This window comes from Suncus etruscus, chromosome 5 (assembly GCF_024139225.1).
Source record: "Suncus etruscus isolate mSunEtr1 chromosome 5, mSunEtr1.pri.cur, whole genome shotgun sequence".
Taxonomy (NCBI): Eukaryota; Metazoa; Chordata; class Mammalia; order Eulipotyphla; family Soricidae; genus Suncus; species Suncus etruscus.
Window position 1 is genome coordinate 21,367,143 of NC_064852.1, and position 23,776 is coordinate 21,390,918.

General features: G+C 60.6%; 3 protein-coding genes across 6 annotated transcripts; all 3 read left to right on the forward strand.

The window, feature by feature from the left end:
- The first annotated feature begins 40 nt into the window (after positions 1–40).
- On the forward strand, positions 41–12,778 carry RABL6 (RAB, member RAS oncogene family like 6). 4 transcript variants are annotated; one of them, XM_049773642.1, is made up of 15 exons: positions 41–441; positions 7,109–7,243; positions 7,788–7,835; positions 7,988–8,040; positions 8,237–8,328; positions 8,793–8,933; positions 9,007–9,112; positions 10,271–10,374; positions 10,794–11,074; positions 11,179–11,341; positions 11,434–11,589; positions 11,670–11,868; positions 11,942–12,113; positions 12,198–12,259; positions 12,343–12,778. In XM_049773642.1, the coding sequence occupies exons 1-15, from the start codon at positions 312–314 to the stop codon at positions 12,538–12,540; spliced, it is 2,040 nt and encodes a 679-aa protein (XP_049629599.1). In that variant the 5' UTR covers positions 41–311; the 3' UTR covers positions 12,541–12,778. The 4 variants fall into 4 exon arrangements, with proteins under 4 accessions (XP_049629599.1, XP_049629600.1, XP_049629601.1 ...); XM_049773643.1 differs by having other exon boundaries at positions 11,437–11,589; XM_049773644.1 differs by having other exon boundaries at positions 11,191–11,341.
- A 420-nt stretch (positions 12,779–13,198) lies between these two features.
- AJM1 (apical junction component 1 homolog) lies at positions 13,199–18,052 on the forward strand. The gene is made up of 3 exons (XM_049773628.1): positions 13,199–13,601; positions 14,795–14,891; positions 14,964–18,052. The coding sequence occupies exon 3, from the start codon at positions 15,022–15,024 to the stop codon at positions 17,956–17,958; it is 2,937 nt and encodes a 978-aa protein (XP_049629585.1). The 5' UTR covers positions 13,199–13,601; positions 14,795–14,891; positions 14,964–15,021; the 3' UTR covers positions 17,959–18,052.
- Positions 18,053–21,481: 3,429 nt separating this feature from the next.
- Positions 21,482–22,612, forward strand: PHPT1 (phosphohistidine phosphatase 1). The gene is made up of 3 exons (XM_049773738.1): positions 21,482–21,704; positions 21,983–22,107; positions 22,381–22,612. The coding sequence occupies exons 1-3, from the start codon at positions 21,548–21,550 to the stop codon at positions 22,471–22,473; spliced, it is 375 nt and encodes a 124-aa protein (XP_049629695.1). The 5' UTR covers positions 21,482–21,547; the 3' UTR covers positions 22,474–22,612.
- Positions 22,613–23,776: the final 1,164 nt, after the last annotated feature.

Consider the following 23,776-nt stretch of genomic DNA (forward strand, 5'->3'; position numbering starts at 1 on the left):
AGCTTTCCTGACCCTCGCGGCGCCCCGTAGCGACGCGTGACTGACCCTCGCGGTGCCCCGTAGCCGCGCGCTCCGCCCCGCGCCGCGCCGGCACCAAGATGGCGGCGCTGACGAGCGGGAAGCGGGGCCTCCGCGGCTGAGGCCTGGAGCCTCCTAGGCGGGCGCCCGGGCGCCACCACCCGGGCCTGTCTGCGCCTAGCTCGGTTCCGCCGAGCCGCCGGGACATGGTGCGCCGTTGCACGCCGCTGCGCCACCGCCGCCGCCGCTGAGCTCTCCCGGGCCGCGCCGGGCCCGGCCGTCGGGCGGGGAAGATGTTTTCGGCGCTCAAGAAGCTGGTGGGCTCGGAGCAGGCTCCGGGCCGCGACAAGAACATCCCCGCCGGGCTGCAGTCCATGAACCAGACCCTGCAGAGGCGCTTCGCCAAGGGGGTGCAGTACAACAGTGAGTCGCCTTTCCCCGCAGCGCACTCGGGACTCCGGGGTTCGAGTCCCGCGACGAAGTTGTTTGGTTTTTTCCTGCACAAGCGAGGCTGCAAAATTGGGCGAGCCCAGAGGGGCCCCTCGAGGAGCCCGGGGTTGGACCCCCGAGGAGTGCCAACGTCCCGCCTAGGCAGGGTCCAACCCACCCCACCCCCCGAGGCCTGGCTTCTCCAAGGGGCTGGCTTTCTTGGCACACTTGGTGCACGGTTAGTTAACTTGCAAGTTGCAGGCTTGGGGCCGGAAAGATAGCGCGGAGGCAGGGCGTTTGCCTTGCATGCAGAAGGACAGTGCAGTGGTTCGAATCCCGGCATCCAGATGGGATGGTTCCCCCACCCCGAGAGCCTGCCAGGAGCGATTTCTGAGCGCTGCCGGGTGTGACCCAAAAAACAAAAACAAAACAAACAGCAGGTTGCAGGCTTGCGGGGGGGGGGGGGGGGGGGGGGGGAATCTCAGCCTCGCTGGATTATATGACTGAGGGCTCACTTCAACTGCGGGAGGCGGGTGTGTCCCACCCAGGAATTGGGCATCTGCAGAACCGAAGCCCTTGGAAGGTTTCATGAAGTCTGGGTTATTTGGGGGCGGGAGGTTCACACCCGGCAGCGCTCAGGAGTTACTCCTGGCTCTACGCTCAGAAATCCCTCCTGGGAGGCTCGGGGGACCATATGGGATGCCGGGATTGAAACCACCGTCTTTCTGCATTCAAGGCAAATGCCCTACCTCCATTCTATCTCTCTGGCCCCATCATGAAGTCTGGGTTATAAATGATGCAAAGTGCGCGGCCCGCCGCCAGCGGCTGCTTGGGCTCTCTGGAGCTGGAGAGGCTTCGTCTGGCCTCTTTTCTCCTGGCTTCGTGCCTGGTGCCCTGGGTGGGTCTCGGCTTGAAAACCATTCCCTCCCCAGGGTGGTCTCTGCTCCGCTGTAGGCTTTAGTACTCCCATCAAGCCCCCTTTGAAGGGAGCCTGCCAGCTTCACAGCTCATGCAGTTAGATTGTATAATTTTTGTCACACCCGTCGGCAGCGCAGCAGTGCTCAGGAATCGCCCTGGCAGGCTCCGGGGACCATATGGGATGCAAGGTATCGAACCTGGGTCCATCCCGGGTTGGCCACATGCAAGGCAAACGCCCTACTGCTATGCTATCATTCCAGCTCCAGATTGTGGGATATTAAGATGTTAACCAGTTACACTTTTCCGTATGTTTGTAAAGTATTTTACCATTTATTTGTTCTTGAGTTACACCTGGTGAGCGACAGTGCTCAGAGCTCCCTCCAGGAAGGGACCATCCGAGGTGCTGAGGATGGAACCCTGTCTGGGAGTGCAAAGCAGGCATCTTCCTACTTGTCCTATGGCTCTGGTGTTGGAAAGGACTCACAGATGTACTTATTCTCATTCTAAGACAACAGGCAATCGGAAGAATCATTCACAAAAGCCTCACCCTCTGCACCTGGGCCTTATCATGGGTCCTGTGGACTGGCAACCCTCTCCTATGGGCTGTGGGCTAGACAGAGATCTAGGGCCAGTGGCTCACCTTCAGGACTGTAGAAAGGCAACAGTCAGGAATTAGCATATGGGTATCCCTGACGTGGATAAAAAAACCATTTGGAAACTTCGCTTCCCTTCCTGCCCAGAGCGGCGTGTTACAGCCTCCTAAGTGTTGGCCTCCTAAGGTTCATGTTTGGCACTTCAGAGTGCAAAGATGGCATGAGGTGACTCCTGTCTTATACCCTACAATGTCCCAGTTAGTCCTATCCTGTACCCTACTTTCCCAGTGACCACTGATGTACTCCATGTTCTCACTGACCCCTTCTGCATACCCCACCATCACACCACTGCACAGGTTGTCGTGGCAGCCTTAACGTTGGTAGTACCTATTCTTTGACACCGGGAGTCCACATGGCACTGGCCCTTGGGATGAGTTGGGGTAACAACCTAGAACTTTGCTGAGGCTACCCTGTTGAACTTTCAGTAGAATCCCCTGAAGAAGGGTCTAGGGTTTGCTCTTCTTTCTCTCTCTGAGTTTGGATTTGGCAAATGCTTTGATGTATATGGCCAGGCCAGAATTCTCATAGGTTTTCTGGCCTCTGCCCTAAGGGCTGGCTCATAGAATTCCCGCTTGAGAGCTCTTATTTCCTGAGCAAATATTTATTCAGCTTTATTGTCGGGAGGCCCATGGGGAGCAGAGAAGATGCAGAAACAGTTTAGGGGACCTGTGAAGGGGTGGCTGGGAGCTGGACTGGGCACAGAGCAGGAGCTATGTGGGGACAGAAACCCTTGGGAGATGAGATAGAGGGAAATGGGTGACTAAAAACTAAATAGGGCGCACCTATGGTTTCTGAGAGTGCATTTCCTGTCTCCCCATCTCTGAACCTGCTCTGAATTGACTATGCTGCCCTTGCCAGGTTTTGGGGAGCACGTGGCAACAAGGGAGCCCTGCAGTATAGAGGAGGACCTCCCCCAGAGCCTCTGAGCCCTACGTATCCAAGATGCTGCCTATGAGCCGTGTTGCAGGCTTGGGCTGTCCCCATGGTCTCAGTAGCACCAGCCCCAGAATGTGCTGCCAACTCAGAAGCAGGGTACCCCTCCTGGAATCCCCAGAATGCTGTGGACCCTGTGCAGCACCTTTCTGCCACAGCTGAGCCTGCTCTGGAGGGCAAAATGGGCAGAGGGAGGCCGAGAAGACCCATTCTTTCTTAGGATGAAGTACCAGCACATACTGGGAAACTCCAGAGACTTGCAGCCTGGAAGGAGGAAAATCCTTTTTTTTTTTTTTTTTTTTTTGGTTCACACATGGTGACGCTCAGGGGTTACTCCTGGCTCTGTGCTCAAAATCACCCCTGACAGGTTCAGGAGACCAGATGGGATATCGTGTAGGTCCTGGGTCCATCACGTACAAGGCGAATCCCCTACCACTGTGCTTTCTGTCTGGCCCATGGAGGGAGGAAAATCCTTCTAGATACAGCAAACTGTTTCTAATAGCTGGCTCCTCATAGCAGTCCTGCAGGAAGACAACCCAGAGGCAGTAGGGAGCTCAGGAGTAGTTGGGTGGGTGCAGACAGACTGAATCTTGGCCCTTCTGTGTGGGTTTGCATCAAGCCTGTTGCACTGAAGGCCCTCAACATCCCGCCACATGTGAGTCAACCGGAGAAAGGCACAGCTGGCCAGGGTGCAGGTGGGAGGCAGAGGCACTGTCTGGTGGGCAAGTGGGAACCCCTGGGTACTATTTTTTGTTTGTTTTGTTTGTTTGTTTTGGGCCACACACAGCCATGCTCAGGGGTTACTACAGAAATCACTCCTGGGCAGGCTCGGGGGACCATATTGGATGCCAAGAATCAAATTGGAGTCTGTCCCCAGTCAGTCATGTGCAAGGCAAATGCCCTATAGCTATACTATCACTCCGGGCCCCCAACTCCTGGATACTTTGCAGAACTGTTAGATGTATCAGGACAGGCAGCTGGGCTGTACTGAGAAGACACAGCACATGTCATGTGGGTGGAGGCAACGGCCACAGGCTGCCGTGTGGGTGACGGTGGGGAGTACGAACCATGAGAGGGCCAGCTATACTCTCAGCTCTGTGAATGGGGGTTAGGCTGAAGAAGGAACACCCCCACCCCCATCAGGACATTCTTTGCTCGTTGAGTTCATGTGGAAAGTCACCATAGCAACCCTGAAGCATGTGGTGCCTTTTGAGAATTCACTCCCTACCACCTTAAGAAGTAACCACAATTCATATTGCTGGGTTTAAGCCAGAAAGGAATCTTGGAAGGGTTTCTCTGGGAAGGGACCATGGGGTCCAGTGTGCACTAGGAACTGTTCAGGAACCACTTCTAGCAGGACCTAGACACTATATGGGCTTCAGGAGTTTGAAGCCATATCTGCTACACACAGGGCATTTGCCTACAAGGTAAGTGTCCTGCCCACTGTCCTACTCTGGTCCCCAGACAGAGAGATCCGCCAGACCTTTCGGGAGCAAGAAAGCCCTGATTTAAGGGATCCTTTGGCCCTGCCTGGTCAGGTCACCTACCCCCAAGCCAGTGTCCTCCAACCCAATGTTGGGCTCCAGGACCACAAGGCTGGATCAGTATCATAAAGGCCATAAATAATTCACTCAGCTTGGCTGGTTGGTTCCTCGTGGCCTATGGTGGGGGTAACACAGAAAGCTGAGCGCTAAGCTGGGGCCTCTATGGCCCTGGGGCTTCACAACTGTGCCCCTAACCCTCTGTGCGGGGTCCTGCCTGTCGTCGGTGTGAGCACCATGTCCCTTATGGTGGGACCTCTGTACATGCAGAACCTTGATGATGCACCATCCCCTGCGTGAGCCTGGAAGTTCCTTCCTGTGGAGTGAGGCCCTTTTGTTGTTTGGTCAGTTGGTTTGGGGGCCACACCCAGCTGTACTCATGACTCAGTCTTGGAACTGCTCAGGGAACCATAGGGATGCTGGGGGTGAAACTTGTATCTTTAGCATGTAAAGGAAATGCTCTCCCCCACTGTGCTGCAGCTCTGCCCCTGAGTGGGATCCCTCTATTGCAGTCTGGCCAAAATGGGGGAGGAGGGCCTGGGTCAGAATCTCCAGGCCATCCCAGGTATTCTTGAAGGTAGCTTTCAAGGGGGCCACGCTAGGGTACCCTGACTGCTGGACTAGCTCCCAGATTCCTTGTGACACTCCCGAGTTTTGGGTTTTCCGTGCCTGTATTTGGGGGGCATTTGGGGTCTTTGCATTTTTCTTTGATTTCTCCACCTCTTTAAAATTCTATAAAGAATATGTATCGTGGGGCCAGAGTGATAGTACAGTGGTGAGTGAGAGTGCTAGCCCTGCAAACCCTCAACCCAGTTGGGTCCCCGGCATCCCATGTGATCACCCAGAGCCGCGCCAGGAGTGATTCCTGAGTTTAGAGTCTGGAATAAGCCCTGAGCACCGCCAGATGTGGTCCCCAAACCAAAACAAATAAAATAATGTATGTTGTTTTCACCACATTGTAGGAATTTTCTGGAGTTGTTTTGTTCATTTTGCTGGTGTTGGGTTTGGGCCATACAGGTTTGTACCCTTGGGCTGCTCCTGGTACATGGATTCAGGACTGAGCTGAAGTTGCAGGTCTGGGGCCAATACCTCACCTCCAGCAATGATTCTTGGGGGCCAGAGAGATAGCATAGTGATAGGGCGTTTGCCTTGCATGCAGAAGGACGATGGTTCGAATCCCGGCATCCCATATGGTTCTCCGACCCTGCCAGGAGTGATTTCTGAGCAAAGAGCCAGGAGGAACCCCTGAGCACTGCCAGGTGTGACTCAAAAAAGAAAGAAAGAAAAAGAAAAGTGCCAGGCTAAAAGGCTAGAGAGGAAGATGGAGTGTGTCCACAATCCACCTCTGCCCCAGCCCCTACTCATCTCACTCCCCATCACAGTCTTATATTCTGAGACCCCATAGAACTCAGAGAAGCCTGTCCTGCTCTACTGAGGACCCAGCAGGTGAGCCACAGCTACCTCAGCTCTGCCCAGCCCTGCCTAGCCCTGCCCAGTTCTGCGGGCTCCTGAGCACCACCAAGCAAGTCTCTGCAGAGTAAACATGTTGCATGAAAAGCAAAAGAACAGAGGGTCCCCAGAGTAATAGTGTATAGTGGAGAGGGCATTTACCTTGCATGTGGCAGACCTGGTTGGTTCCCCACATTCCATATGGTCCTCTAAGCATGCGAAGTATGATTTCTGAGTGCAGAGCCAGGAGTAACCCATGATCACTGCTAGGTGTGGTCAGAAAATGGAATGTAAGGGCCCGGAGAGATAGCACAGCGGTGTTTGCCTTGCAAGCAGCTGATCCAGGACCTAAGATGGTTGGTTCGAGTCCTGGTGTCCCATATGGTCCCCCGTGCCTGCCTGGACCTATTTCTGAGCAGACAGCCAGGAGTAACCTCTGAGCACCGCTGGGTGTGGCCCAAAAACCAAAAAAGAGAGAGAGAGAGAGAGAGAGAGAGAGAGAGAGAGAGAGAGAGAGAGAGAGAGGGAGGGAGGGAGGGAGGGAGGGAGGGAGGGAGAGAGGAGAGGAGAGAGAGAGAGAGAGAGAGAGAGAGAGAGAGAGAGAGAGAGAGAGAGAGAGAGAGAGAGAGAGAGAGAGAGAAAATGGACTGTAAGTGCCCGCTGGGTTCCTGGTCAGATGGGGTGTGAGCACCTGTGGAAGGTGACAGGGACTGTGGGCCTGGATTGGTTGCCTCTCTCCCCCTACACAACTGAGGGGCCTGTCATGGGGCCTCTCTTCCCCATCCCTTCCTGTCTTGCTCATGTGTATTGGGGTCTTTTGCTAAGCCTGTGCTGCAGCAGCTGCAGGGCCTGGTACAGTAAGGCAGGAAGGGACCACCCAGCCATGGTGACGTCGTACTGAGCTTCCTCATGGAAAAGTCTTTATACATGGTAAAGTCTGAGAAGGGGCCTGGAGAGAGCAAAGAGGCAGGAGCACAAGCTGCACAAGTGACGCCTGAGTGGGGTCCCCCAGGCACCACCAGTAATGGCCCCGTATCTGTGGAGGAGACAGCCAGTGCTACAATCTAGTCCTGATCTGTTTTGACAGCCTGGGGGTTGCCTGCGGGGTCTGTGGGGCGCTGTGTACTTACACTGGGTCCCTGATGTGCGCCCCTCCCTTCCCTGCAGTGAAGATTGTGATCCGTGGGGACCGGAACACGGGCAAGACAGCGTTGTGGCACCGGCTGCAGGGGAAGGCGTTTGTGGAGGAGTACATCCCCACACAGGAGATCCGTGTCACCAGCATCCACTGGAGCTACAAGAGTGAGCAGAGCGCTTCCTGGGGGGCTCCCCCACACTGAAATGAAGATACAGGAGTGAGCGGAGCCAGGGGCCCCTTCCCCAAGCTGCTCCCCCACACGAGCGTCACTATGGAGACTGTGCAGTGCCTGAGCATGGTGGGCTGGGGCTCCTGTCGACAGCTCTGGGGTCTGAGGTTGCAGAGATGCCCCAGGGGCACGAGATCCCCCAGCCAGGACAGGTTCTCATGGGGATGGTGCATCTAATCTTCCCCCAGAGGAAGGAGTTCACGGTTCCTACTGAGTAGTTTCCTGGGCTTTGTCCGGTGTGTTCCCAGAGCAGAAATACTGCATCCCCTAGGGCAGACAGCCAGGAGGACATCTGGGCAGAAGACTGGGCAGCAGGTGCCATCCGCTCCCTGCAGACCTCAGTCAGGGCAGCCTACTTCTGGGGGGCAATGGGACGGGTTCGGGCCTCAGAGGGTTGGGGGGTTCCGCGGGAACCTTTATGGCCCCCACAGAGGAGGGGCCGACGCCACCTGGCTGACCTTGGTGCTTCCCTGCTCCAGCCACCGACGACATTGTGAAGGTGGAGGTGTGGGACGTGGTGGACAAGGGTAAGTGAGTGAGTGGGCTCAGGTCCTGGTGCCGCCTGAGCGGGGTTGGGGACTAGTTTTGAGGTATAGTGTGCGGCCCACTGGGATTTGGTGGAGGGCCCAAGGCAGGGGTTGGATGCTCTCAGCTCAGGCCTTTGCTGTTTATTGGTCAGGAAAGAGCAAGAAGCGCAGCGATGGCCTCAAGATGGAGAACGACCCCCAGGAGGTGAGGGAGAAGCTGGAGCCACATGCAGCACAGGAGGGTACTCAGGGGTCCTGCCTTACTCTTACTGCTCAGGGAGTCCACTGCCCTGCGCTAGTGTCCCTCACGTGCTGGAGCTGCTACAGTTCAGCCTCGATCCTGAGTCCCCAGCTCTGGGCTACTGTTCCCAAGGGCCTGCCCTAGCATGTCGCTTCCCCAGGCGGAGTCCGAGCTGGCCCTGGATGCCGAGTTCCTGGACGTGTACAAGAACTGCAATGGGGTGGTGATGATGTTCGACATCACCAAGCAGTGGTAAGGGTTTGGGGCCCCATTGACAGTGTCCAAGCATCAAAGCTGCTGGTTCCTGGTATGACCCAGGTGCCTCTGTCCTGCTATCACTGTGAGGATATTCAGTCTGGGCAGGGGTGGACTGAGGGGCCTTCTATTTTGGTTTGGTTTTGGGCTCCACCCGTCGGTGCTCAGAGGTCATTTCTGGCTCTGCGCTCAGAAATTACTCCTGGCAGGCCCAGGGAATCCTATGGGTTGCCAGGGATCAAAAGCGGTCAGCTGTGTACAAGGCAGACACCCTCCCTGCTGTGCTATTGAGAGGTCTGTGGGCAGGCAGGCAGGCAGGTGGGTGGGTGCAGGCTGTGCCCCAGGAAGTAGGGCAGCCCAACCCCTGCCCCTAGAGCCATTACTGTGGGACTGCACGTGGCCAGGCAGGGATGTCCTGGTTGGCACTGAGCCATAGCCCTGCTCTCACTTGCTCTGCCCAGGACCTTCAACTACATCATGCGTGAGCTCCCCAAGGTGCCCAACCATGTGCCTGTGTGCGTGCTGGGCAACTATCGCGACATGGGTGCGCATCGAGTCATCCTGCCTGACGACGTGCGCCACTTCATCGACAGCCTGAACAGGTGGGGACTACCCCCCTGGGGCGTGGGCTTGGAACCCAGACCCTAGGACTCACCGAGGTTCTTCCTGAAACAGACCTCCCGGCGCTTCCTACTTTCGCTATGCTGAGTCCTCCATGAAGAATAGCTTTGGCCTCAAGTACCTGCATAAATTCTTCAACATTCCTTTCCTGCAGCTCCAGGTGAGCCAAGCTGGGATAGGACTCCAGGCAGGACTCTCAGCAAGGCCCCTAGTTGGCTGTGGGCTACATCTGCAAAGGCAGGACAGGCAGCCAATGGCCCCTCCACAGCATCAGCTTCATCAGCTGTGTCTCTGGTCTTTGTGTTTAGGGGATCCACAAGCAACAGTGCTCAGGGCTTATTTCTGGTTCTGTGCTCAGGGATCTCCTGGCTCCATGTGTGGCCTTGTGCAGGATAAGTGCATGGCCCAGACCTGTCTCTGGCCCCGTACACTATGCACTTATTTCAGAGCCAGGAAAGCCACCTGGACACCAGCAGCTGCTTCTGAAACAAGCCCATCATCCCTACCCCCATGTCATTTCTCTGCTCCTTCCATTTTTCCATTTGTTTTGGTTTTATGTTTTTATTATTGTTGGGGGTTTTGTTTTTGTTTTTGGGCCACACCCGGTGACACTCAGGGGTTACTCCTGGCTGTGCACTCAGAAGTCACTCCTGGCTTGGGGGACCATATGGGACGCCGGGGGATTGAACCACGGTCCGTCCTAGGCTAGCACTGGCAAGGCAGACACCTTACCTCTAGCGCCACCGCCCCAGCCTCTATTATTGTTGTTTTGGGGCCACGCCTGGTGGTACTCAGTGCTTACTCCTGGCTCTGCACTCAGGGATCACTTTTGGCAGAGCAAGGCCAGTGCCTTCTCTGCAGTATTACTACTCTGGTCTCCCCCACCCACTCCCCTTGTTTTGAGGCCAAAGACCAAGGGTTTGTTTTTAATGGCCATTGTCTGTTCACGAGCTTTGTTACTTCTTAGTTTGGGGTTACCCCTAGCAGTGCTCAGGATTTGCTCCCCTTGGTGCAGCGCCTCTGTAGTGCTGGGATGGAGCTACGATTCTGGAATCTGTGTTCAGCCTTTTGAGCCACACCCTGGCCCCTCATCTTTCTGGACCATCTCTGGGAAGATGAGAGTGTCTGTCCTCGCTGAGTCGTGCTCAGCTAGAAGCAGCAGGGACAGGGGCAGTGGAGACCCAGGCCACAAACCCACTTAACTGTATGCTGACCCCTCTTTGGAGGCTCATGCCTTACCTCAACTGAGTCAGCCTGCCCCTCGAGCCTCTATATACATGGCTGTCACCCACCCACCACTGAGGTCTCTATCCCCCAGAGGGAGACACTGCTGCGACAGCTGGAGACCAACCAGCTTGATGTGGACGCAACGCTGGAGGAGCTGTCGCTTCAGCAGGAGACGGAGGAGCAGAACTATGACATGTGCGTCCCAGGGCGCTGGGGCAGAAGACAGAAGACTCCACTTGGGCGAGGGTGGAGGATACCTGGGAACCCTCAGCTGCATGTGTGGGTGCTGGAGACAGCACCCAGGATCACTCTGTGCAGAGCCTAAGCATTGTCCTGGGAGGTGGCCAGTGTGTGCTGCCCAGGATGGGGCACAGTGGGTACTAGAAAAGGGGACAGGTGGGCTGAGAATTGAGCCAGAGGTTTGGGGCCTCTCACCCTGTTTTAAGGTGTCTGCCAGGAAGGGGCACCACAGCCCCAGATGGGCCTAGCACAGCCCAGGTTTGTGAAGCAGCCCCTGGGGTCAGAGGAGCTGGGCTTTCCCCTGTGCCTGAAGCCCCTGGCCCAGCACACAGCCCTCATCACTATTCCACACCCCTCCCCCACTGTGCCTGCAGCTTCCTGGAAATGATGGAGGCACGTGGTCGTGGCGGCCACATGGCCCCCCTCACGGCCAATGGGCAGAGCCCATCTTCTGGCTCCCAGTCCCCAGTGGTGGCCCCAGGCTCCAGCCCCAGCACACCACAGCCCACCCCAGTCATACCGACTCAGGCACCTGCGGCTGGGCCATCCCCACCGTCCCCCTTGGAGGCACCCCTAGCCCCCACACGGCGCAGTATCATCTCCCGACTGTTCGGGTCCAGCTCTGCAACGACTGAAGTAGCCTCCCTGCCCCCAGGTAGGCCTTGTGGAGCCCTGCAGAGTGTTCAGAGCCCAGTTGGCACCCACTTACCCCTCCCCCAGTGGGCACACAGCCTTGGGTGGGGTCAGTGAACCCAACAGCACTATCCACAGAGCCTGCCCTGGCTGCAGAGCCCCCCAAGGTCCAGAACGTAGAGGACTTCATCCCTGAAGATGGCCTTGACCGCCACTTCCTGGAAGACACAGGCCCCCCAAAGGACAAGCTGCCAGTAGCTGCATCCCCTGCTGCACAGGATAGTGACAGGTACAGTGAGGTGACCGAGTGGCATCTCAGGGTTGGAGGTCAGACACCAGGGCCACTGTTCTTTCTGCCTCTGACCATCCTGCTCTTCCCAGCAGTGATGAGGCGGTCCCAGGAGGGAACCCCATGGTGGCAGGTTTCCAGGATGATGTAGACCTGGAGGACCAGCCACCTGATGAGGAGCAACAGCCCCCACGCCCTGCAGCTGCAACTTCGGTCCCTCAGAGGAGCTCTGAGCCAGAGGCCAAACGGTACTTGGGACTGTGGAGCAGGGGTGGGTGGACATGCACCCAGGATGTGGGCAACTCCCTGAGCTTCCTTGTCCCTGAAGGGTCTCTGCAAAGGCCTCCAAGCCCCCCAGGAGCATGCCCCTCCCCAGCAGGGGCACATCATTAGGTCGCGGGGAGGGCCCAGAGGAGCCAGCCATGTCATCTGAGAGCGACCCTGAGGGACCTATTGCAGCTCAGATGTTGTCCTTTGTCATGGATGACCCCGATTTTGAGAGCGACGCAGAGGCCCGCCAGAGTGTGGTGAGGGCCTAGGAGTGCCCGCTGGGGGTGGAGGGTGGAGGCCCTGTGTAACCCCACCCACCTACTCCTCTAGGGCGAGTTTCCAGTGCGAGAGGACCCTTCGGATATGTCTGATGAGGAACACCGTGAAGACAGTGGCCTGGCTCAGCCCCCACCCAAGTCCCCCGCATTCCGGCTGCAGAACAGCTCAGATCTCTTTGGGCTGGGGCTGGAGGCATCGGGCCGCAAGGAGAGCAGTGAGGAAGGTAGCATGAGTACTGGGTCCTGAGTCCCTGGGACCATGTTGGGCCAGGGCACTGCAGAGGCCTGAGACAGCTTCTTCTGTGCAGATAAGGAGGGCCATGCCCCTGCCAAGGATGAGAAGAGGAGAAGGAAGAAGAAGGACAAAGAGGTACTTCTGGGACCCTGGGTGGGGGTGGGGAGGTAGGCTACTGGGCCTTTTGGCCCTCCCCTTGACTGCCCCATGTCCCCCAGGAGGAAGACAAGACTACCAAGAAGAAGAGCAAGCACAAGAAGGGCAAGGACAAGGACAAAGACAAGGACAAGGACGAGCGGAAACGAAGACGGCCACGGGCCCCAGAGAAGACGGCGCTGGACGAACTGGAGGCTTTTCTGGGTGGCGGATCAGCGGGCAGCCAGCCCCACGGCGGTGGCGACTATGAGGAGCTCTAGCGTCAGTGGCAGGGCTCTGCGGGCAGCTAGCCCCAGTGCTTCTCAGGGATGGGACTGCGGCCGTGGAGGCCTGAGGCAGTTTACAGGGGTCGGGCCAGGGCCGGGCAATGAGACCCTTCTCCTGGAAGAAGTCTGCCGGGCACCCAGGCACCTGTGCCCAGAGGGGTAGCCAGGGGCTCAGCTCGTGTCTTGCGTACTCTGACACTCCACCCCATAAAGTTCTCCTGTTTTAATGCTACAGCCCGTGTGCAGCTCCCTGCTGACCCACTTGTGTGTGCAAGTGCATAATGCACTTACTTGTATGCCTGCCTGCGTGTGTACCTGTGCCTGCATGTGTGTAAGCACCAGTATGTGGGGGTCTGACGTGCCCAAGAACCCCCTCCGCCTCCTCTGAGGTTCCCTCTATCTGCACGCCTGGCTCAGTTACCCAGCAGACTGTCTACCTCAGGGCCCTCCCTGGGAGTCTGTGCCCTTGGATTTATCCAGGTTGGGACATTCCTGCTCATCTCAGCACCTGGGGCGGGGTCGGCCAGCTGGGGACTCAGCGATGTACACACGTGGGCAAGGGGCCAGGTGCGGACACCAGGGATTGCTGGCCCCAGGTAGCTGCCCAGAGCTTGGCATCGCGTGCGTGGGGGGGGGGGGGGCAGGCCATCTGCTCTGACCTGGCTCCTGGGGTTCATCCTGCCCTACCAGCTGTCCTCAGCTAGTTTTTCAGCGCTAGGAGCTGGCACCTGGGGGCACCGGGACAGATCTGGTGGCCCAGGACCCGAAGTAGTCCCACCCCCAGACCACGGGCCATGTGAGCTGGGGGCCCTAAGTAGACCCCAACCCCCAGACCGCCGGCCACGTGAGCTGGAGCGGCCCCTTTAAGGACAGCTTCACCGGCCACCACTGGCGGCAGCACCGAGCCATCGGTTCGCATCGCGCCGCTCCTGGAAGCTTCTGCCGCGGGAGCCTGGGCCACGGTGGAGCTGGGGGCACTAGCACTGGACAGGGAGCGGCGGGGCGGGGGCAGGGCCTGCACATACCACCACACCCGGCGGGGACTCGGCATGCAGGTAAGGAATTGGGCTGCTGCCCCTCAAGGGTGGGCAGCCCAAGGGACCCTCGGCGTCGGAACACCGGGCAAGGGCCGACCTGTGGGCTGCAAGCTGCAGGCTGGGAGGGCCGCGCGCCAGACCCTGTACCCGGGAGTGGGTGGTGCACCCCTTGCCTGGGCCCAGAGGGGCTTGTCATGTCTGCTCTCGGGGCCGCTGGTCACCTCCCTGGGCGGGGCCTCTTCCCCGCCCCCCCGTCTTCTGGCTCTGCGCGGAGAAGGGGATGGGAGGAAGCCGATCCTGTACCCCAGAGACCGTGACCCAAAAGAGCAGCCTCGTGGGCAAGAAACCTCCGTGCACTGGATCAGCCGCCCCCACTGGAGCTCCTGCACGGGGAGTGGCCGCTGTCACAGTCCCAATCCTGCCCGCGCCCCCGGAGCCCCTGCTGAGCCACAGGGCTGCCTGGCCAGGCCTGGGCAGCACCGAGGAACCCAGCTGATGCCGAGGGGCGGGCCGGGCGCGCGCCGGCGGTGGCGGTGGCGGTAGCAATGACAGCGGCAGCGGCTCAGGAGTCGGCCCGGGTTTCCATGGAGCTCAGAGCTGCTGCCGATGATGATGGGGATTCGGGTGGGGGTGGGGGTAGGGTGGGCCTTTCCCCTCCGCAGCAGTGGGGGGCTTCCCCGCACGCCGCCGCCCCGCCTCCCCTGAGCTCATGCCTCACATGGCCCCACGTGGTCCTGCTGCGCACACCGAGCAGCCCGCGGGGTGCTGAATCGCAGCCGCCCCGCCCCAGCAGCGCGCGCTCAGGGAGGGGGTGCTCTGCTGGGTCCATCTGGGCCGAGTCACCAGGCGGGGATACAAGGAGGGGAACATAGTTCAAGGCCACAATGGACATGACACAGCTGACAGGGTCCATGGGGTGCGGGGTGTGCAGGGCTGGTGTCTGGGCAGAGGCGCTCGTGGGTCCCCCGTGCCACGGCAACGGTCTCACTCAGGCCATTGTCAGAGGTCAGGATAGACAGGACCCACAGGGCCATTCCAGAGCTACACAGGAACCCCTAAGTGAGCACAACCTTGCCACCAGCGACCCCCTCTGGGCCACTCGGAGGGTGCAAGCCAGAATCCAACATCCCGCGGCCGGTACCCTGTCCAGGGGAATGTTCCAGAAAGGGTGGTCTAGGTCAGAGGTCAGGCCCTCTGGGTTTCTCCCGCAGGTGCTTCCAGCCTCCATGGAGCAACCGCACGCCATGGAGCAATTGCATGGAGCAACCCAAGCCGGCAGCCAGGGTTGCACCACCCGCTGCGCCCCAGGTAAGCTTGGGGAGGCGGTGGGACGGGATGGGCGTCCCCGGAGGAGCCGCGCTGACCTAGGTATCCTCGCAGGGTGGAAGCCCCGCAAGGTCGAGTGACTGCAGCCGCCAGTCTGGGGACCTCTTTTAAGATGACCCGCACGGACCCGCCGGACCTGCTGGTGTCGACCGTGTACCAGGATATCAAAGTGGCGGCCCCAGGGCCCGCGTCCAGGCGGCTGCCATGTGAGCGCGCCGAGACCCGGCCAGCAGCGCCCGCTAAGTTCAACAAGCGCCACTGCCGCAGCTTCGACTACCTGGAGGCACTGGACGGGGAGGCCATGGAAGCCTGTCACGAGCCGCCGCCGATGCCGGAGCCCGCCGCGCCGCGCTCCCGGCCCCGCGACGGTGAGTCCAGGCGCCGCGCTCGCTCCAAGAGCGCGCCCCGTGCGCCCCCGGGCCTGGCACCTGCGCCCGCCTCCCCGCCGGTGCAACCGCGCCGGAGCCGCGAGATGCAGAGGACGGCGCGCGTGGAGACGTCGCCGCGCCGAGAGCCCACCTACCCGGCTATGCGCGCGCTCGCCAACGAGCTGCACCCCATCAAGTTGCAGCCCCAGAGAGGCGGGCCCGGCCGCATCGCGCCTCTGTGCGCCACCTCTGGCCGCTGCGCACCGCTGGAGCCGCCCCCGGGGCCCGCGCCCCACGTCCGTTGCCGCCTGGACATCAAACCCGACGACGCGGTGCTTCAGCACGCAGCCCGGGTCTCACGATCCTACGGGCCCTCTGACACCATGCCCTGGGCCCGGCCCGGCCCACAGCTCTACGGCCTCACAGTGCCCGGCCCTCGGCACGTGGCGCTGTCACGCACCCCGACCCCCAGTGACTCCTACTGTCTGGACGCCAGGGCACTGTACTGCGATGGGCCGCTGCCAGGGCCCCGCGACTTCACCGAGCGTCGCCACCTACCTTTCACCACTCCACCCATTCCCACCCAGTTCTTTTATACCGAGGAGCCCGAAAGCCACCTCGGGGGCTTTGTGGGGAGTCCTGGGCCCTCCTTCGACGGCTATTACCCCAGACCCTTCCTACCTGAGGAGCCCCAGGGGCCCAGCCCCAGGCGTCGGGGCGGCAGCTACTATGCTGGGGACTCACGCACCTACCCGGTGCTGGATGCACCCTCACGCTCCTACTACGGGGAGGACCCTCGGGGCTACGCCCCGTTCGGGGGCTCGGGGGCGCGCTACGGCCACGAAGATGCCCGCATCCACCCAGCCGCCCGGCCCTACTACACCGAGGACTTTGGGCGCTACCGAGACCACCGCGAAGCCATGGCCCGGACCTACCCACACCCACGAAGCAGCCAGGCTTGGGCCGACTGGGGCCCCAGACCTTACAGAAGCCTGCAAGTGGCACCGCCCTCGGACCTCGGCCCGCTGCTGTCCTCGTGGCACGGTGGCACTGGCACCAGCCCACCGCGGCTGGGCACCGACAGCCGCCACTACTCGCGCTCCTGGGACAACATCCTGGCGCCTCCGCCGGGGCAGCGCCGGGATGACCCTTTGGGTCGAGGTCGCAGCTACGAAAACCTGCTAGGAAGGGAGCCTAGGGGCTCATCCCCCGAGGGCCGGAGGCCACCGGTCGTGGTCAACCTGTCCACCTCACCCCGCCGCTATGCCGCTCTGTCGCTGTCCGAGACGTCGCTGTCGGAGAAGGGGCGCGCCGGGGAGGGCCTGGGGCGTAACTGGTACGTGACCCCCGAGATCACCATCACCGACAATGACCTGCGCAGGGCCGACCGCCCCAGCACTAGAGGCTGGGAGTTACCTGGGGTGCACGCACCTGCACCGCAGCAACCACCGCCGCCGATCTCAGCTGCCCACGAGGGCTCGACTGCGGGCCGCCAGCGCAGCCTGGAGCAGCTGGACGAGCTCATCACAGACCTGGTCATCGACTCGGGCCCAGTCGATGGGCACGCCACGGACGCCGCCGCTCCAGGTCTGGGTCGACAGCTCCGTCGCCTGCTCGACTCCCGACCCCGCTCGCCCCCCGCGTCAGCCGGCAGCACCGCTGAGGATCCTACAGGCGCGGGCACGACGACGGCCGACGCATCCCCGGAGCCCAGCGCCGACGAGGACGACCTGATGACCTGCTCCAATGCGCGCTGCCGGCGTACCGAGACCATGTTCAATGCCTGCCTCTACTTCAAGTCCTGCCACAGCTGCTACACCTTCTACTGCTCGCGCCTGTGTCGCCGCGAGGACTGGGACGCGCACAAGGCGCGCTGCGTGTACGGCCGCGTGGGCAGCGTGTGCCGTCATGTGCTGCAGTTCTGCCGCGACAGCAGCCCCGTGCACCGCGCCTTCTCGCGCATCGCGCGTGTCGGCTTCCTGTCCCGCGGCCGCGGGGTGCTCTTCCTGGGCTTCCCGAGCCCGGGATCTGCCGACAACTTCTTGCGATTCGGCCTGGAGGGCCTGCTGCTGTCGCCCACCTACCTATCGCTGCGAGAGCTGGCGGCCCATGCCGCGCCCCTGGGCAGTTACGCGCGCGAGCTGGCGGCCGCGGGGCGTCTGTACGAGCCGGCCGAGTGCTTTCTGCTCAGCGTATCCGTGGCCGTGGGCCCTGGGCCCGCCGCGCCCCCGGCCACCTCGGCCCGGCCCACACCCGCGCCCCGCAGCCCCGCGCCCACGGTGCGCAAATTCGCCAAGGTGGCACTGGCGGCCGGCAGCCCCGCGCGGCCGAACCCAGTCCGGGGTTGCGAGCCCGACATGGAGACGTTGATCCTGACGCCGCCGCCAGGCACGGCGGGGCTGGACCAGGAGGGCGAGGCGGGCCGGCGCGCGCGCGAAGTGGCCTTCATCCACATTCAGCGCGAGCTGCGGCTACGCGGCGTCTTCCTGCGGCACGAGTTCCCGCGAGTGTACGAGCAGCTGTGCGCCTTCGTGGAGGACAACCGGCGCTTCACGCCCACCACGATCTACCCCACCGATCGCCGCACCGGCCGCCCCTTCATGTGCATGATCATGGCCGCGTCCGAGCCACGCACGCTCGACTGGGTGGCCAGCGCCAATCTGCTGGACGACCTCATGTGAGCCGCGGGGGACCCGGCCACAAAAACAACATCCCCTTCCACCGGACCGACAGCCCCGATTCGCCGTCTCAGGCTGCGCCCACTTGCCTGGCATCTGCGGCTCCAGCTGCTGTCTCGGGCCCAAGCGACCCAACCGAGAGCCCCGCCCACGCGCTCTGAAAACCCGCCCGTGTGGCCTGTAGCCCCGCCCCTTAGCATTGGGCCCCGCCCATCTACCCAAGCAAAGTAGCCTACCGAACCGAGAGCCCCGCCCAGCCCCCTCGGGCTCCGCCCACCGAGCAAAGCCCCGCCCCGTCAAACTGTCAACAGCCTGCCCCACTTCTCAGGCCACGCCTACCTTATTGGGCTCCTCCTACTTGCAACGTAGCCCCTCCCACCAAGTCAGGCCACGCCCACCAAAACAGCCTCGCCCAGACACTCGGGCCATTCATAAATCCGATCAGGCCCGGCCCACTCACTCTTGAGCCCCCAACCAGCTCACCTAGGTATTAGTCCGTCCCAGCCCAGCCCAGCACGCTCCAACCTCTCTCCCTAAGCAGTTCAGACCCTGCGCCTGCCCCTCCAGCCTCTTCCCACCGCCAGATCCTCGCTGGTAGCCACAAGCTCCATCCTCCCTCCCCACTGCCTGCACCTTTCGCTCACCCTTCTCCGAAGGCCCCTACACCAGCCCGGCCTCCCTGCTCGCTCGCTCGCTCGCCCTCCCCGCACTCGGTCCTCGGCCGTTTGGTGCTCCCCGCTGGGAGGCGGGGTGGGTCTGAGGACCGCCTGGCTCTACCTTCATGTGGATGCGTCAGTCCTGCAGGCTCCGTGGTGCAGAACGGGTCTGCGGATCCGAGTCTCCCCAACCCTGCCCCAGCTGACCCTGCCTATCCTTTCAACCATGTGCCTACCCACCCTTGCCTCCCAGGAGACTAGGTTGTGTCCGGTTCATGGTGCAGTGCTTGCCTTCCTTGTAAGAGCCCCCTGGTTGGCCTTTGGGAGTTTTGCCCGGCCAGCAGTAGGGCCCCTCTCAGTGCGGGTATACTTGACCTTGCTGCCAGCTCACCTCAGGTTACCCTGGCCTGGGCCCCGCAGGTGGGGTTGGGGCTCTGCACTAGAGGGGAGGGCCTAGGTGGAGCGGCCTAAGACCCTCAGCACACACGATGATGCCCGGGGTGGGTAGAGCACAGGCAAGCACAGAGGCGAGAAGTGGTCCGAGGACCCCAGAGGCTCCGAGCTGCGGGCCTGGGAGGCGCGGGTGGGCACTTGGAAGGGGCGTGCCCAGTTCGAAGCGGGGGGGGGGGGGGGACAAAGGACCGCCCTACTCGCTCACCCTGACACTGCCCTGCAGCTGGGGGAGAGGCGAGCCTGATCGAGGTCGACCCTCCGCCCTTACCCGCCAGGGCCCCTGGAGCTTCTGCAGGGGCACAGGGGCCGCGACTGAAATAAATTGTCGAAGCCCCCGCCCCAAAGCGCCCCGCATTAGCCTGCCTTGTGCTCTCGATGCGTGCGCCCCTGCAGAGGGTCTCCGCCTTCTGGCCCTCGCCTGCCCCAATGCTGAGTTTCCAGAGAAGAGCACTTTCCACTGAGTAAACGAAATCTCAAAGTCGCCTTCCGAGCCTGATTGTGCGGGGCAAGGCGGGGTGGAGAGGAGGATACCTGGGAGGAGGTGGCAGCGGTGGAAGGAGAGAGCCTTGAGCCCCAAGGAGTCGGTGCAAACCAAGCTCCCTGTCCCAGCTGCTGCAGTTGTGTTTCCAGAAAGGCCTTGTTTGTTTGGGGGGGGGGGAGTTTGGGCCACACCCGGCGAAGCTCTGCGCTCACAAATCATTTCTGGCACACTAGATGTACCATATGGGATAATGAGAATTGAACCTTTGATTGCCGCAAAAAAGGCAAACACCTCCCAACTCCGACCCCATTAGAAAGCCCCCCCCTTTCTTTTTGGCCACACCGGGCAGCACTCAGGGATTGTTTTTTGTTTGTTTGTTTGTTTTGGGGTCACACCCGGCAGCGCTCAGGGGTTACTCCTGGCTCTATGCTCAGAAATCGCTGCTGGCAGGCTTGGGGGACCATATGGAATGCCAGGATTCGAACCACCGACCTTCTGCATGAAAGGCAAACATGCCTTACCTCCATGCTATCTATCCGGCCCCACAGGAGTTGTTTATTCCTGGCTCTACGCTCAGAAATAGCTCCTGGCAGGCTCAGGGGACCATATGCGATGCCGAGAATCGAATAGGCTCTGCTGTGTGCAAGGCAAATGCTCTACTCACTGTGCTAATCGCTCTGGCCCTAGGTTTTTATTTTTTTATTTTTTGGTTTTGGGGTCAGACCCGGAGGTGCTCAGAGGTTACTCCTGGCTCTGCACTCATAGGTCGCTCCTGGCAGACATGGGGGACCATATGGGATGTCGGGATTCGAGCCATCGTCCATCCTGGATCGGCTGCACACAAGGCAAACATCTTACCACTGTGCTATCTCTCCGCCTCCCAGGCTTTTATTTTTATTGCCTTCCCTATTGAGGACTTTTTTTTTGGGGGGGGGTCACAACCGGCAGTGCTCAGGGGTTATTCCTGGCTCCAGGCTCAGAAATTGCTCCTGGCAGGTCCGGGGGACCATATGGGACGCCAGGATTCAAACCGATGACCTTCTGCATGAAAGGCAAACGCCTTACCTCCATGCTATCTCTCCGCCCCGCCCCCCCCCCCCCCCCCATTGAGGACTTTGTGGCGCAGGCCGGGACTGGGCCCGCGCCTGACCGTGGTACTGCGCGTTTTGGGTTTTTCCTTTAGCAGCTCTATGCGTGAGGCTGGCTGCACATCAGGTAGTTGCCCTGCTGGCCCGTTAGTAACGGTGAATACGTGCGCTTTGTTAAAGGCACACAAGTTTCGGGTTGTGCTCTCCCGGGTGCTGCAGAGCTGTTCCGATTGGCCCTGTCACTGACACTTGCACCTGCGGTGCAGGAGACCTAGCGGGTTGCACCATTGTGATGGCGCTGCACATTTTTTATGGCTGTAAAGCCAGAATTCGTTTGCTGGTATCGTGACCCACACGCAGCGAGAGCTCACCGGATCACAGATGTGTGGAACTAGGGACCGAACTCGTCTCCTTTGAACTGGTCCTCACCTTCCTGTCCCCTCCACCAAAAGAGACCCGGTGCTCTTCCCAGCTGCACAGGAGCCAGATTGCGATTGGTCAATGGCTCCGCCTGGCTTACCACGATTGGCTAAGATTCCTGGCAGTCACATCTCTCAGAGCCCCGCCTCCCACACGTTGGGGGCCTTGCGCGATTGGCCACGTCTCTCTCAGACCCCGCCTTCTGCTTGCTGGCGCATTGCGCGGATTGGTCACGTAAGCTTTCAGAGCCCGCCTCCCGCTCGTCGGTGCCCTGCGCGATTGGTTACGTCTCTCTCAGAACCCGCCTCCTGCTTGCTGGTACCCTGCACGGATTGGCCATGTAGCTCTCAGAGCCCGCCTCCCGCTCGTTAGGCGCCCTGCATGATTGGTCATGTAGCTCTCAGAGCCCGCCTCCTCGTCATTGGCGCCTCGCGGGATTGGTCAAGGCTCACGGGCCCTACAGCAGGGCCCGAGCCACGCATGCCGGCGAGACCATGGCGGCCGCGGCGGGTCTCGCCCAGATCCCCGAAGTGGACATTGACCCCGATGGCGTCTTTAAGTACGTCCTGATTCGTGTCCACGCGGCGGATCCTGCCGGGGCCCCGGCCGAGAAGGAGATCGTGCGGGGCTACAAGTGGGCGGAATACCACGGTGAGGCGCTCCCTGGGCGGGGCGGGCCCAGGCCGGGCCAATGGGCGGGATGAGGTCGTGGGGCGTGGCGGGCCCTGGGAGCACCGAGGAGACTCGGGGTACTTCGGGGGCTTGCCCCAGGCCTGGGCAAGGGGATCGACCTGCCTCCCCGCATGCCCCGGTCCCCCTCCAGCCCACCGGGGTGGACCCCAATGGGGAAATTGCACCCGGTCCCGCGGAGGCGGCAGCTGGGAATTTGAGGACCTTGCAGCCCCCGCTGAGCCGCTCCTACCCCGCAGCCGACATCTACGACAAGGTTTCAGACGAGCTGCAGAAGAAGGGCTTCGAATGCGAGTGCCTGGGCGGCGGGCGCATCTCCCACCAGTGCCAGGACAAGAAGATCCACGTGTACGGCTACTCCATGGTGAGAAGCGCCCAAGCCCGACACTGCAAACAAACCCTAAGATGGGATGCGGAGGCCGGTAGAGTCCCCGCTTGCAAAGTGTGGGACCCCCGTGGAGGAGATGGAGACGTGCCCTGAAGCTGGACTGGGGAGGTCCAGTTTCCGCCTGTCTTTGACACCCAGCCAACCTCACCCCCTCCTCAGTCCCCTACAACTGACCTGCCCAGGGCCATCCTGGAGCAAGACCCGGCAGGACCAAGTTGTTAAAAGGCAGCGTTTTTTGCTTTTCTGCAGGGCTTCGGCCGAGCCCAGCACTCCATCTCCTGCGAGAAGATCAAAGCCATGTACCCAGGGTACGAGGTCACCTGGGCCGATGACGGCTACTAAGTCGGCCTAGCCCCAGCCACTGCTGGACTCTGCCCTCAGGACCCTCTCGCGGGCTGCTGCACCATGTGGCACTGAGTCAGACCGCAGCGACAGTGCACCCTGGTCCCTGTACCCTGGAATTAAAGTCTGCTCCCTTGGCCTTTGGTTCTGTGTCTTGTCTTCCTGCCCCGGGGTGCCCCTTCTGGAATGCACACTCAGTTCTCGGGCCCTGATAAGAAACCCGCTGTTTATGGCCCGATTGCACCTCTCTCCCTCGTCAGGAGTACTCAGGACTCCAGCAAGGAGCACTGGGAGGCAAACCTCAGTGTGGGGCCAAGAGGGTGGTGCCAGCAAAGCCCCTTGCAGCCATGTTCAGGGTGAGCAGAAGGGGCACGCTGCAGCAAAGAGCCAATCTTGGCGCCCTTCTTCCCATACAGGGCTGGGGAATCCAAGGGCAGACCCAAGGGACGGCCCAGCACAATTCACTGGAAGTCTCAGAGCCCTCTCCAGGGACCTGGTATAAATGAGGAAACCAAGGCTCAGTCAGGCTTCCCTAGTCACCCCAGGTACCCCCAGCAGACCTGGCCAGGACCCTCCAATGCGGACCAGGCCAGACCCAGGTGAGCAATCAGTAGTCAGCAAATGCCAGAAAGCAGTGCGGGGGGGCCAAAGCAGTGACCCAAGTGGTAGGGCGTTTGCCTTGGTCTAGGATGGACTGTGTTTTGTTCCCCAGGCATCCCATATAGTCCCCCAAGCCAGGAGCGATTTCTGAGCCCATAACCAGGAGTAACCCCTGAGCGTTACCAGGTGTGTCCCAAAAACCCAAAAAAAAAAAAAAAAAAAAAAAAAGCAGTGGGTGCTCACCAGCTGCTCATGGCAGCTTTCTCCAGGTGCTTATGGAGACTCACCAGAATGCTCATGGGGACACTACCAGAAAGCTCATGAGGGCACTCACCGGTTATTTATAGACACACTCTTTTTTTTTTTTTTTTGGTTTTGGGCCACACCTGGCGGTGCTCAGGGGTTACTCCTGGCTGTCTGCTCAGAAATAGCTCCTGGCAGGCACGGGGAACCATATGGGACACCGGGATTCGAACCAACCACCTTTGGTCCTGGATCGGCTGCTTGTAAGGCAAACTCCGCTGTGTTACCTCTCTGGGCCCTTATAGGCACACTCAATACCCTTGAGGGCTCTCACCAGGTGCTCATGTGGGCACTCATCTGCCTTAGGCCTGGGCGGGGCATCAGAATTGAACTTCGCCCTGGAGCCCACCCAGGGCAGGGGCCCCAGGGGAGTTTTACAACCCAGACTTAGCCCAGATGA

Bases quoted from the DNA above. Each gene is read 5' to 3' on its own strand.
- RABL6 (XM_049773642.1), top strand. From the start codon at position 312: ATGTTTTCGGCGCTCAAGAAGCTGGTGGGCTCGGAGCAGGCTCCGGGC. The intron at 7,244-7,787 runs GTGAGCAGAGCG...TCCCTGCTCCAG, and splicing joins CATCCACTGGAGCTACAAGA to CCACCGACGACATTGTGAAG. The intron at 8,329-8,792 runs GTAAGGGTTTGG...TGCTCTGCCCAG, and splicing joins TTCGACATCACCAAGCAGTG to GACCTTCAACTACATCATGC.
- AJM1 (XM_049773628.1), top strand. From the start codon at position 15,022: ATGACCCGCACGGACCCGCCGGACCTGCTGGTGTCGACCGTGTACCAG.
- PHPT1 (XM_049773738.1), top strand. From the start codon at position 21,548: ATGGCGGCCGCGGCGGGTCTCGCCCAGATCCCCGAAGTGGACATTGAC. The intron at 21,705-21,982 runs GTGAGGCGCTCC...CCTACCCCGCAG, and splicing joins CAAGTGGGCGGAATACCACG to CCGACATCTACGACAAGGTT. The intron at 22,108-22,380 runs GTGAGAAGCGCC...GCTTTTCTGCAG, and splicing joins ACGTGTACGGCTACTCCATG to GGCTTCGGCCGAGCCCAGCA.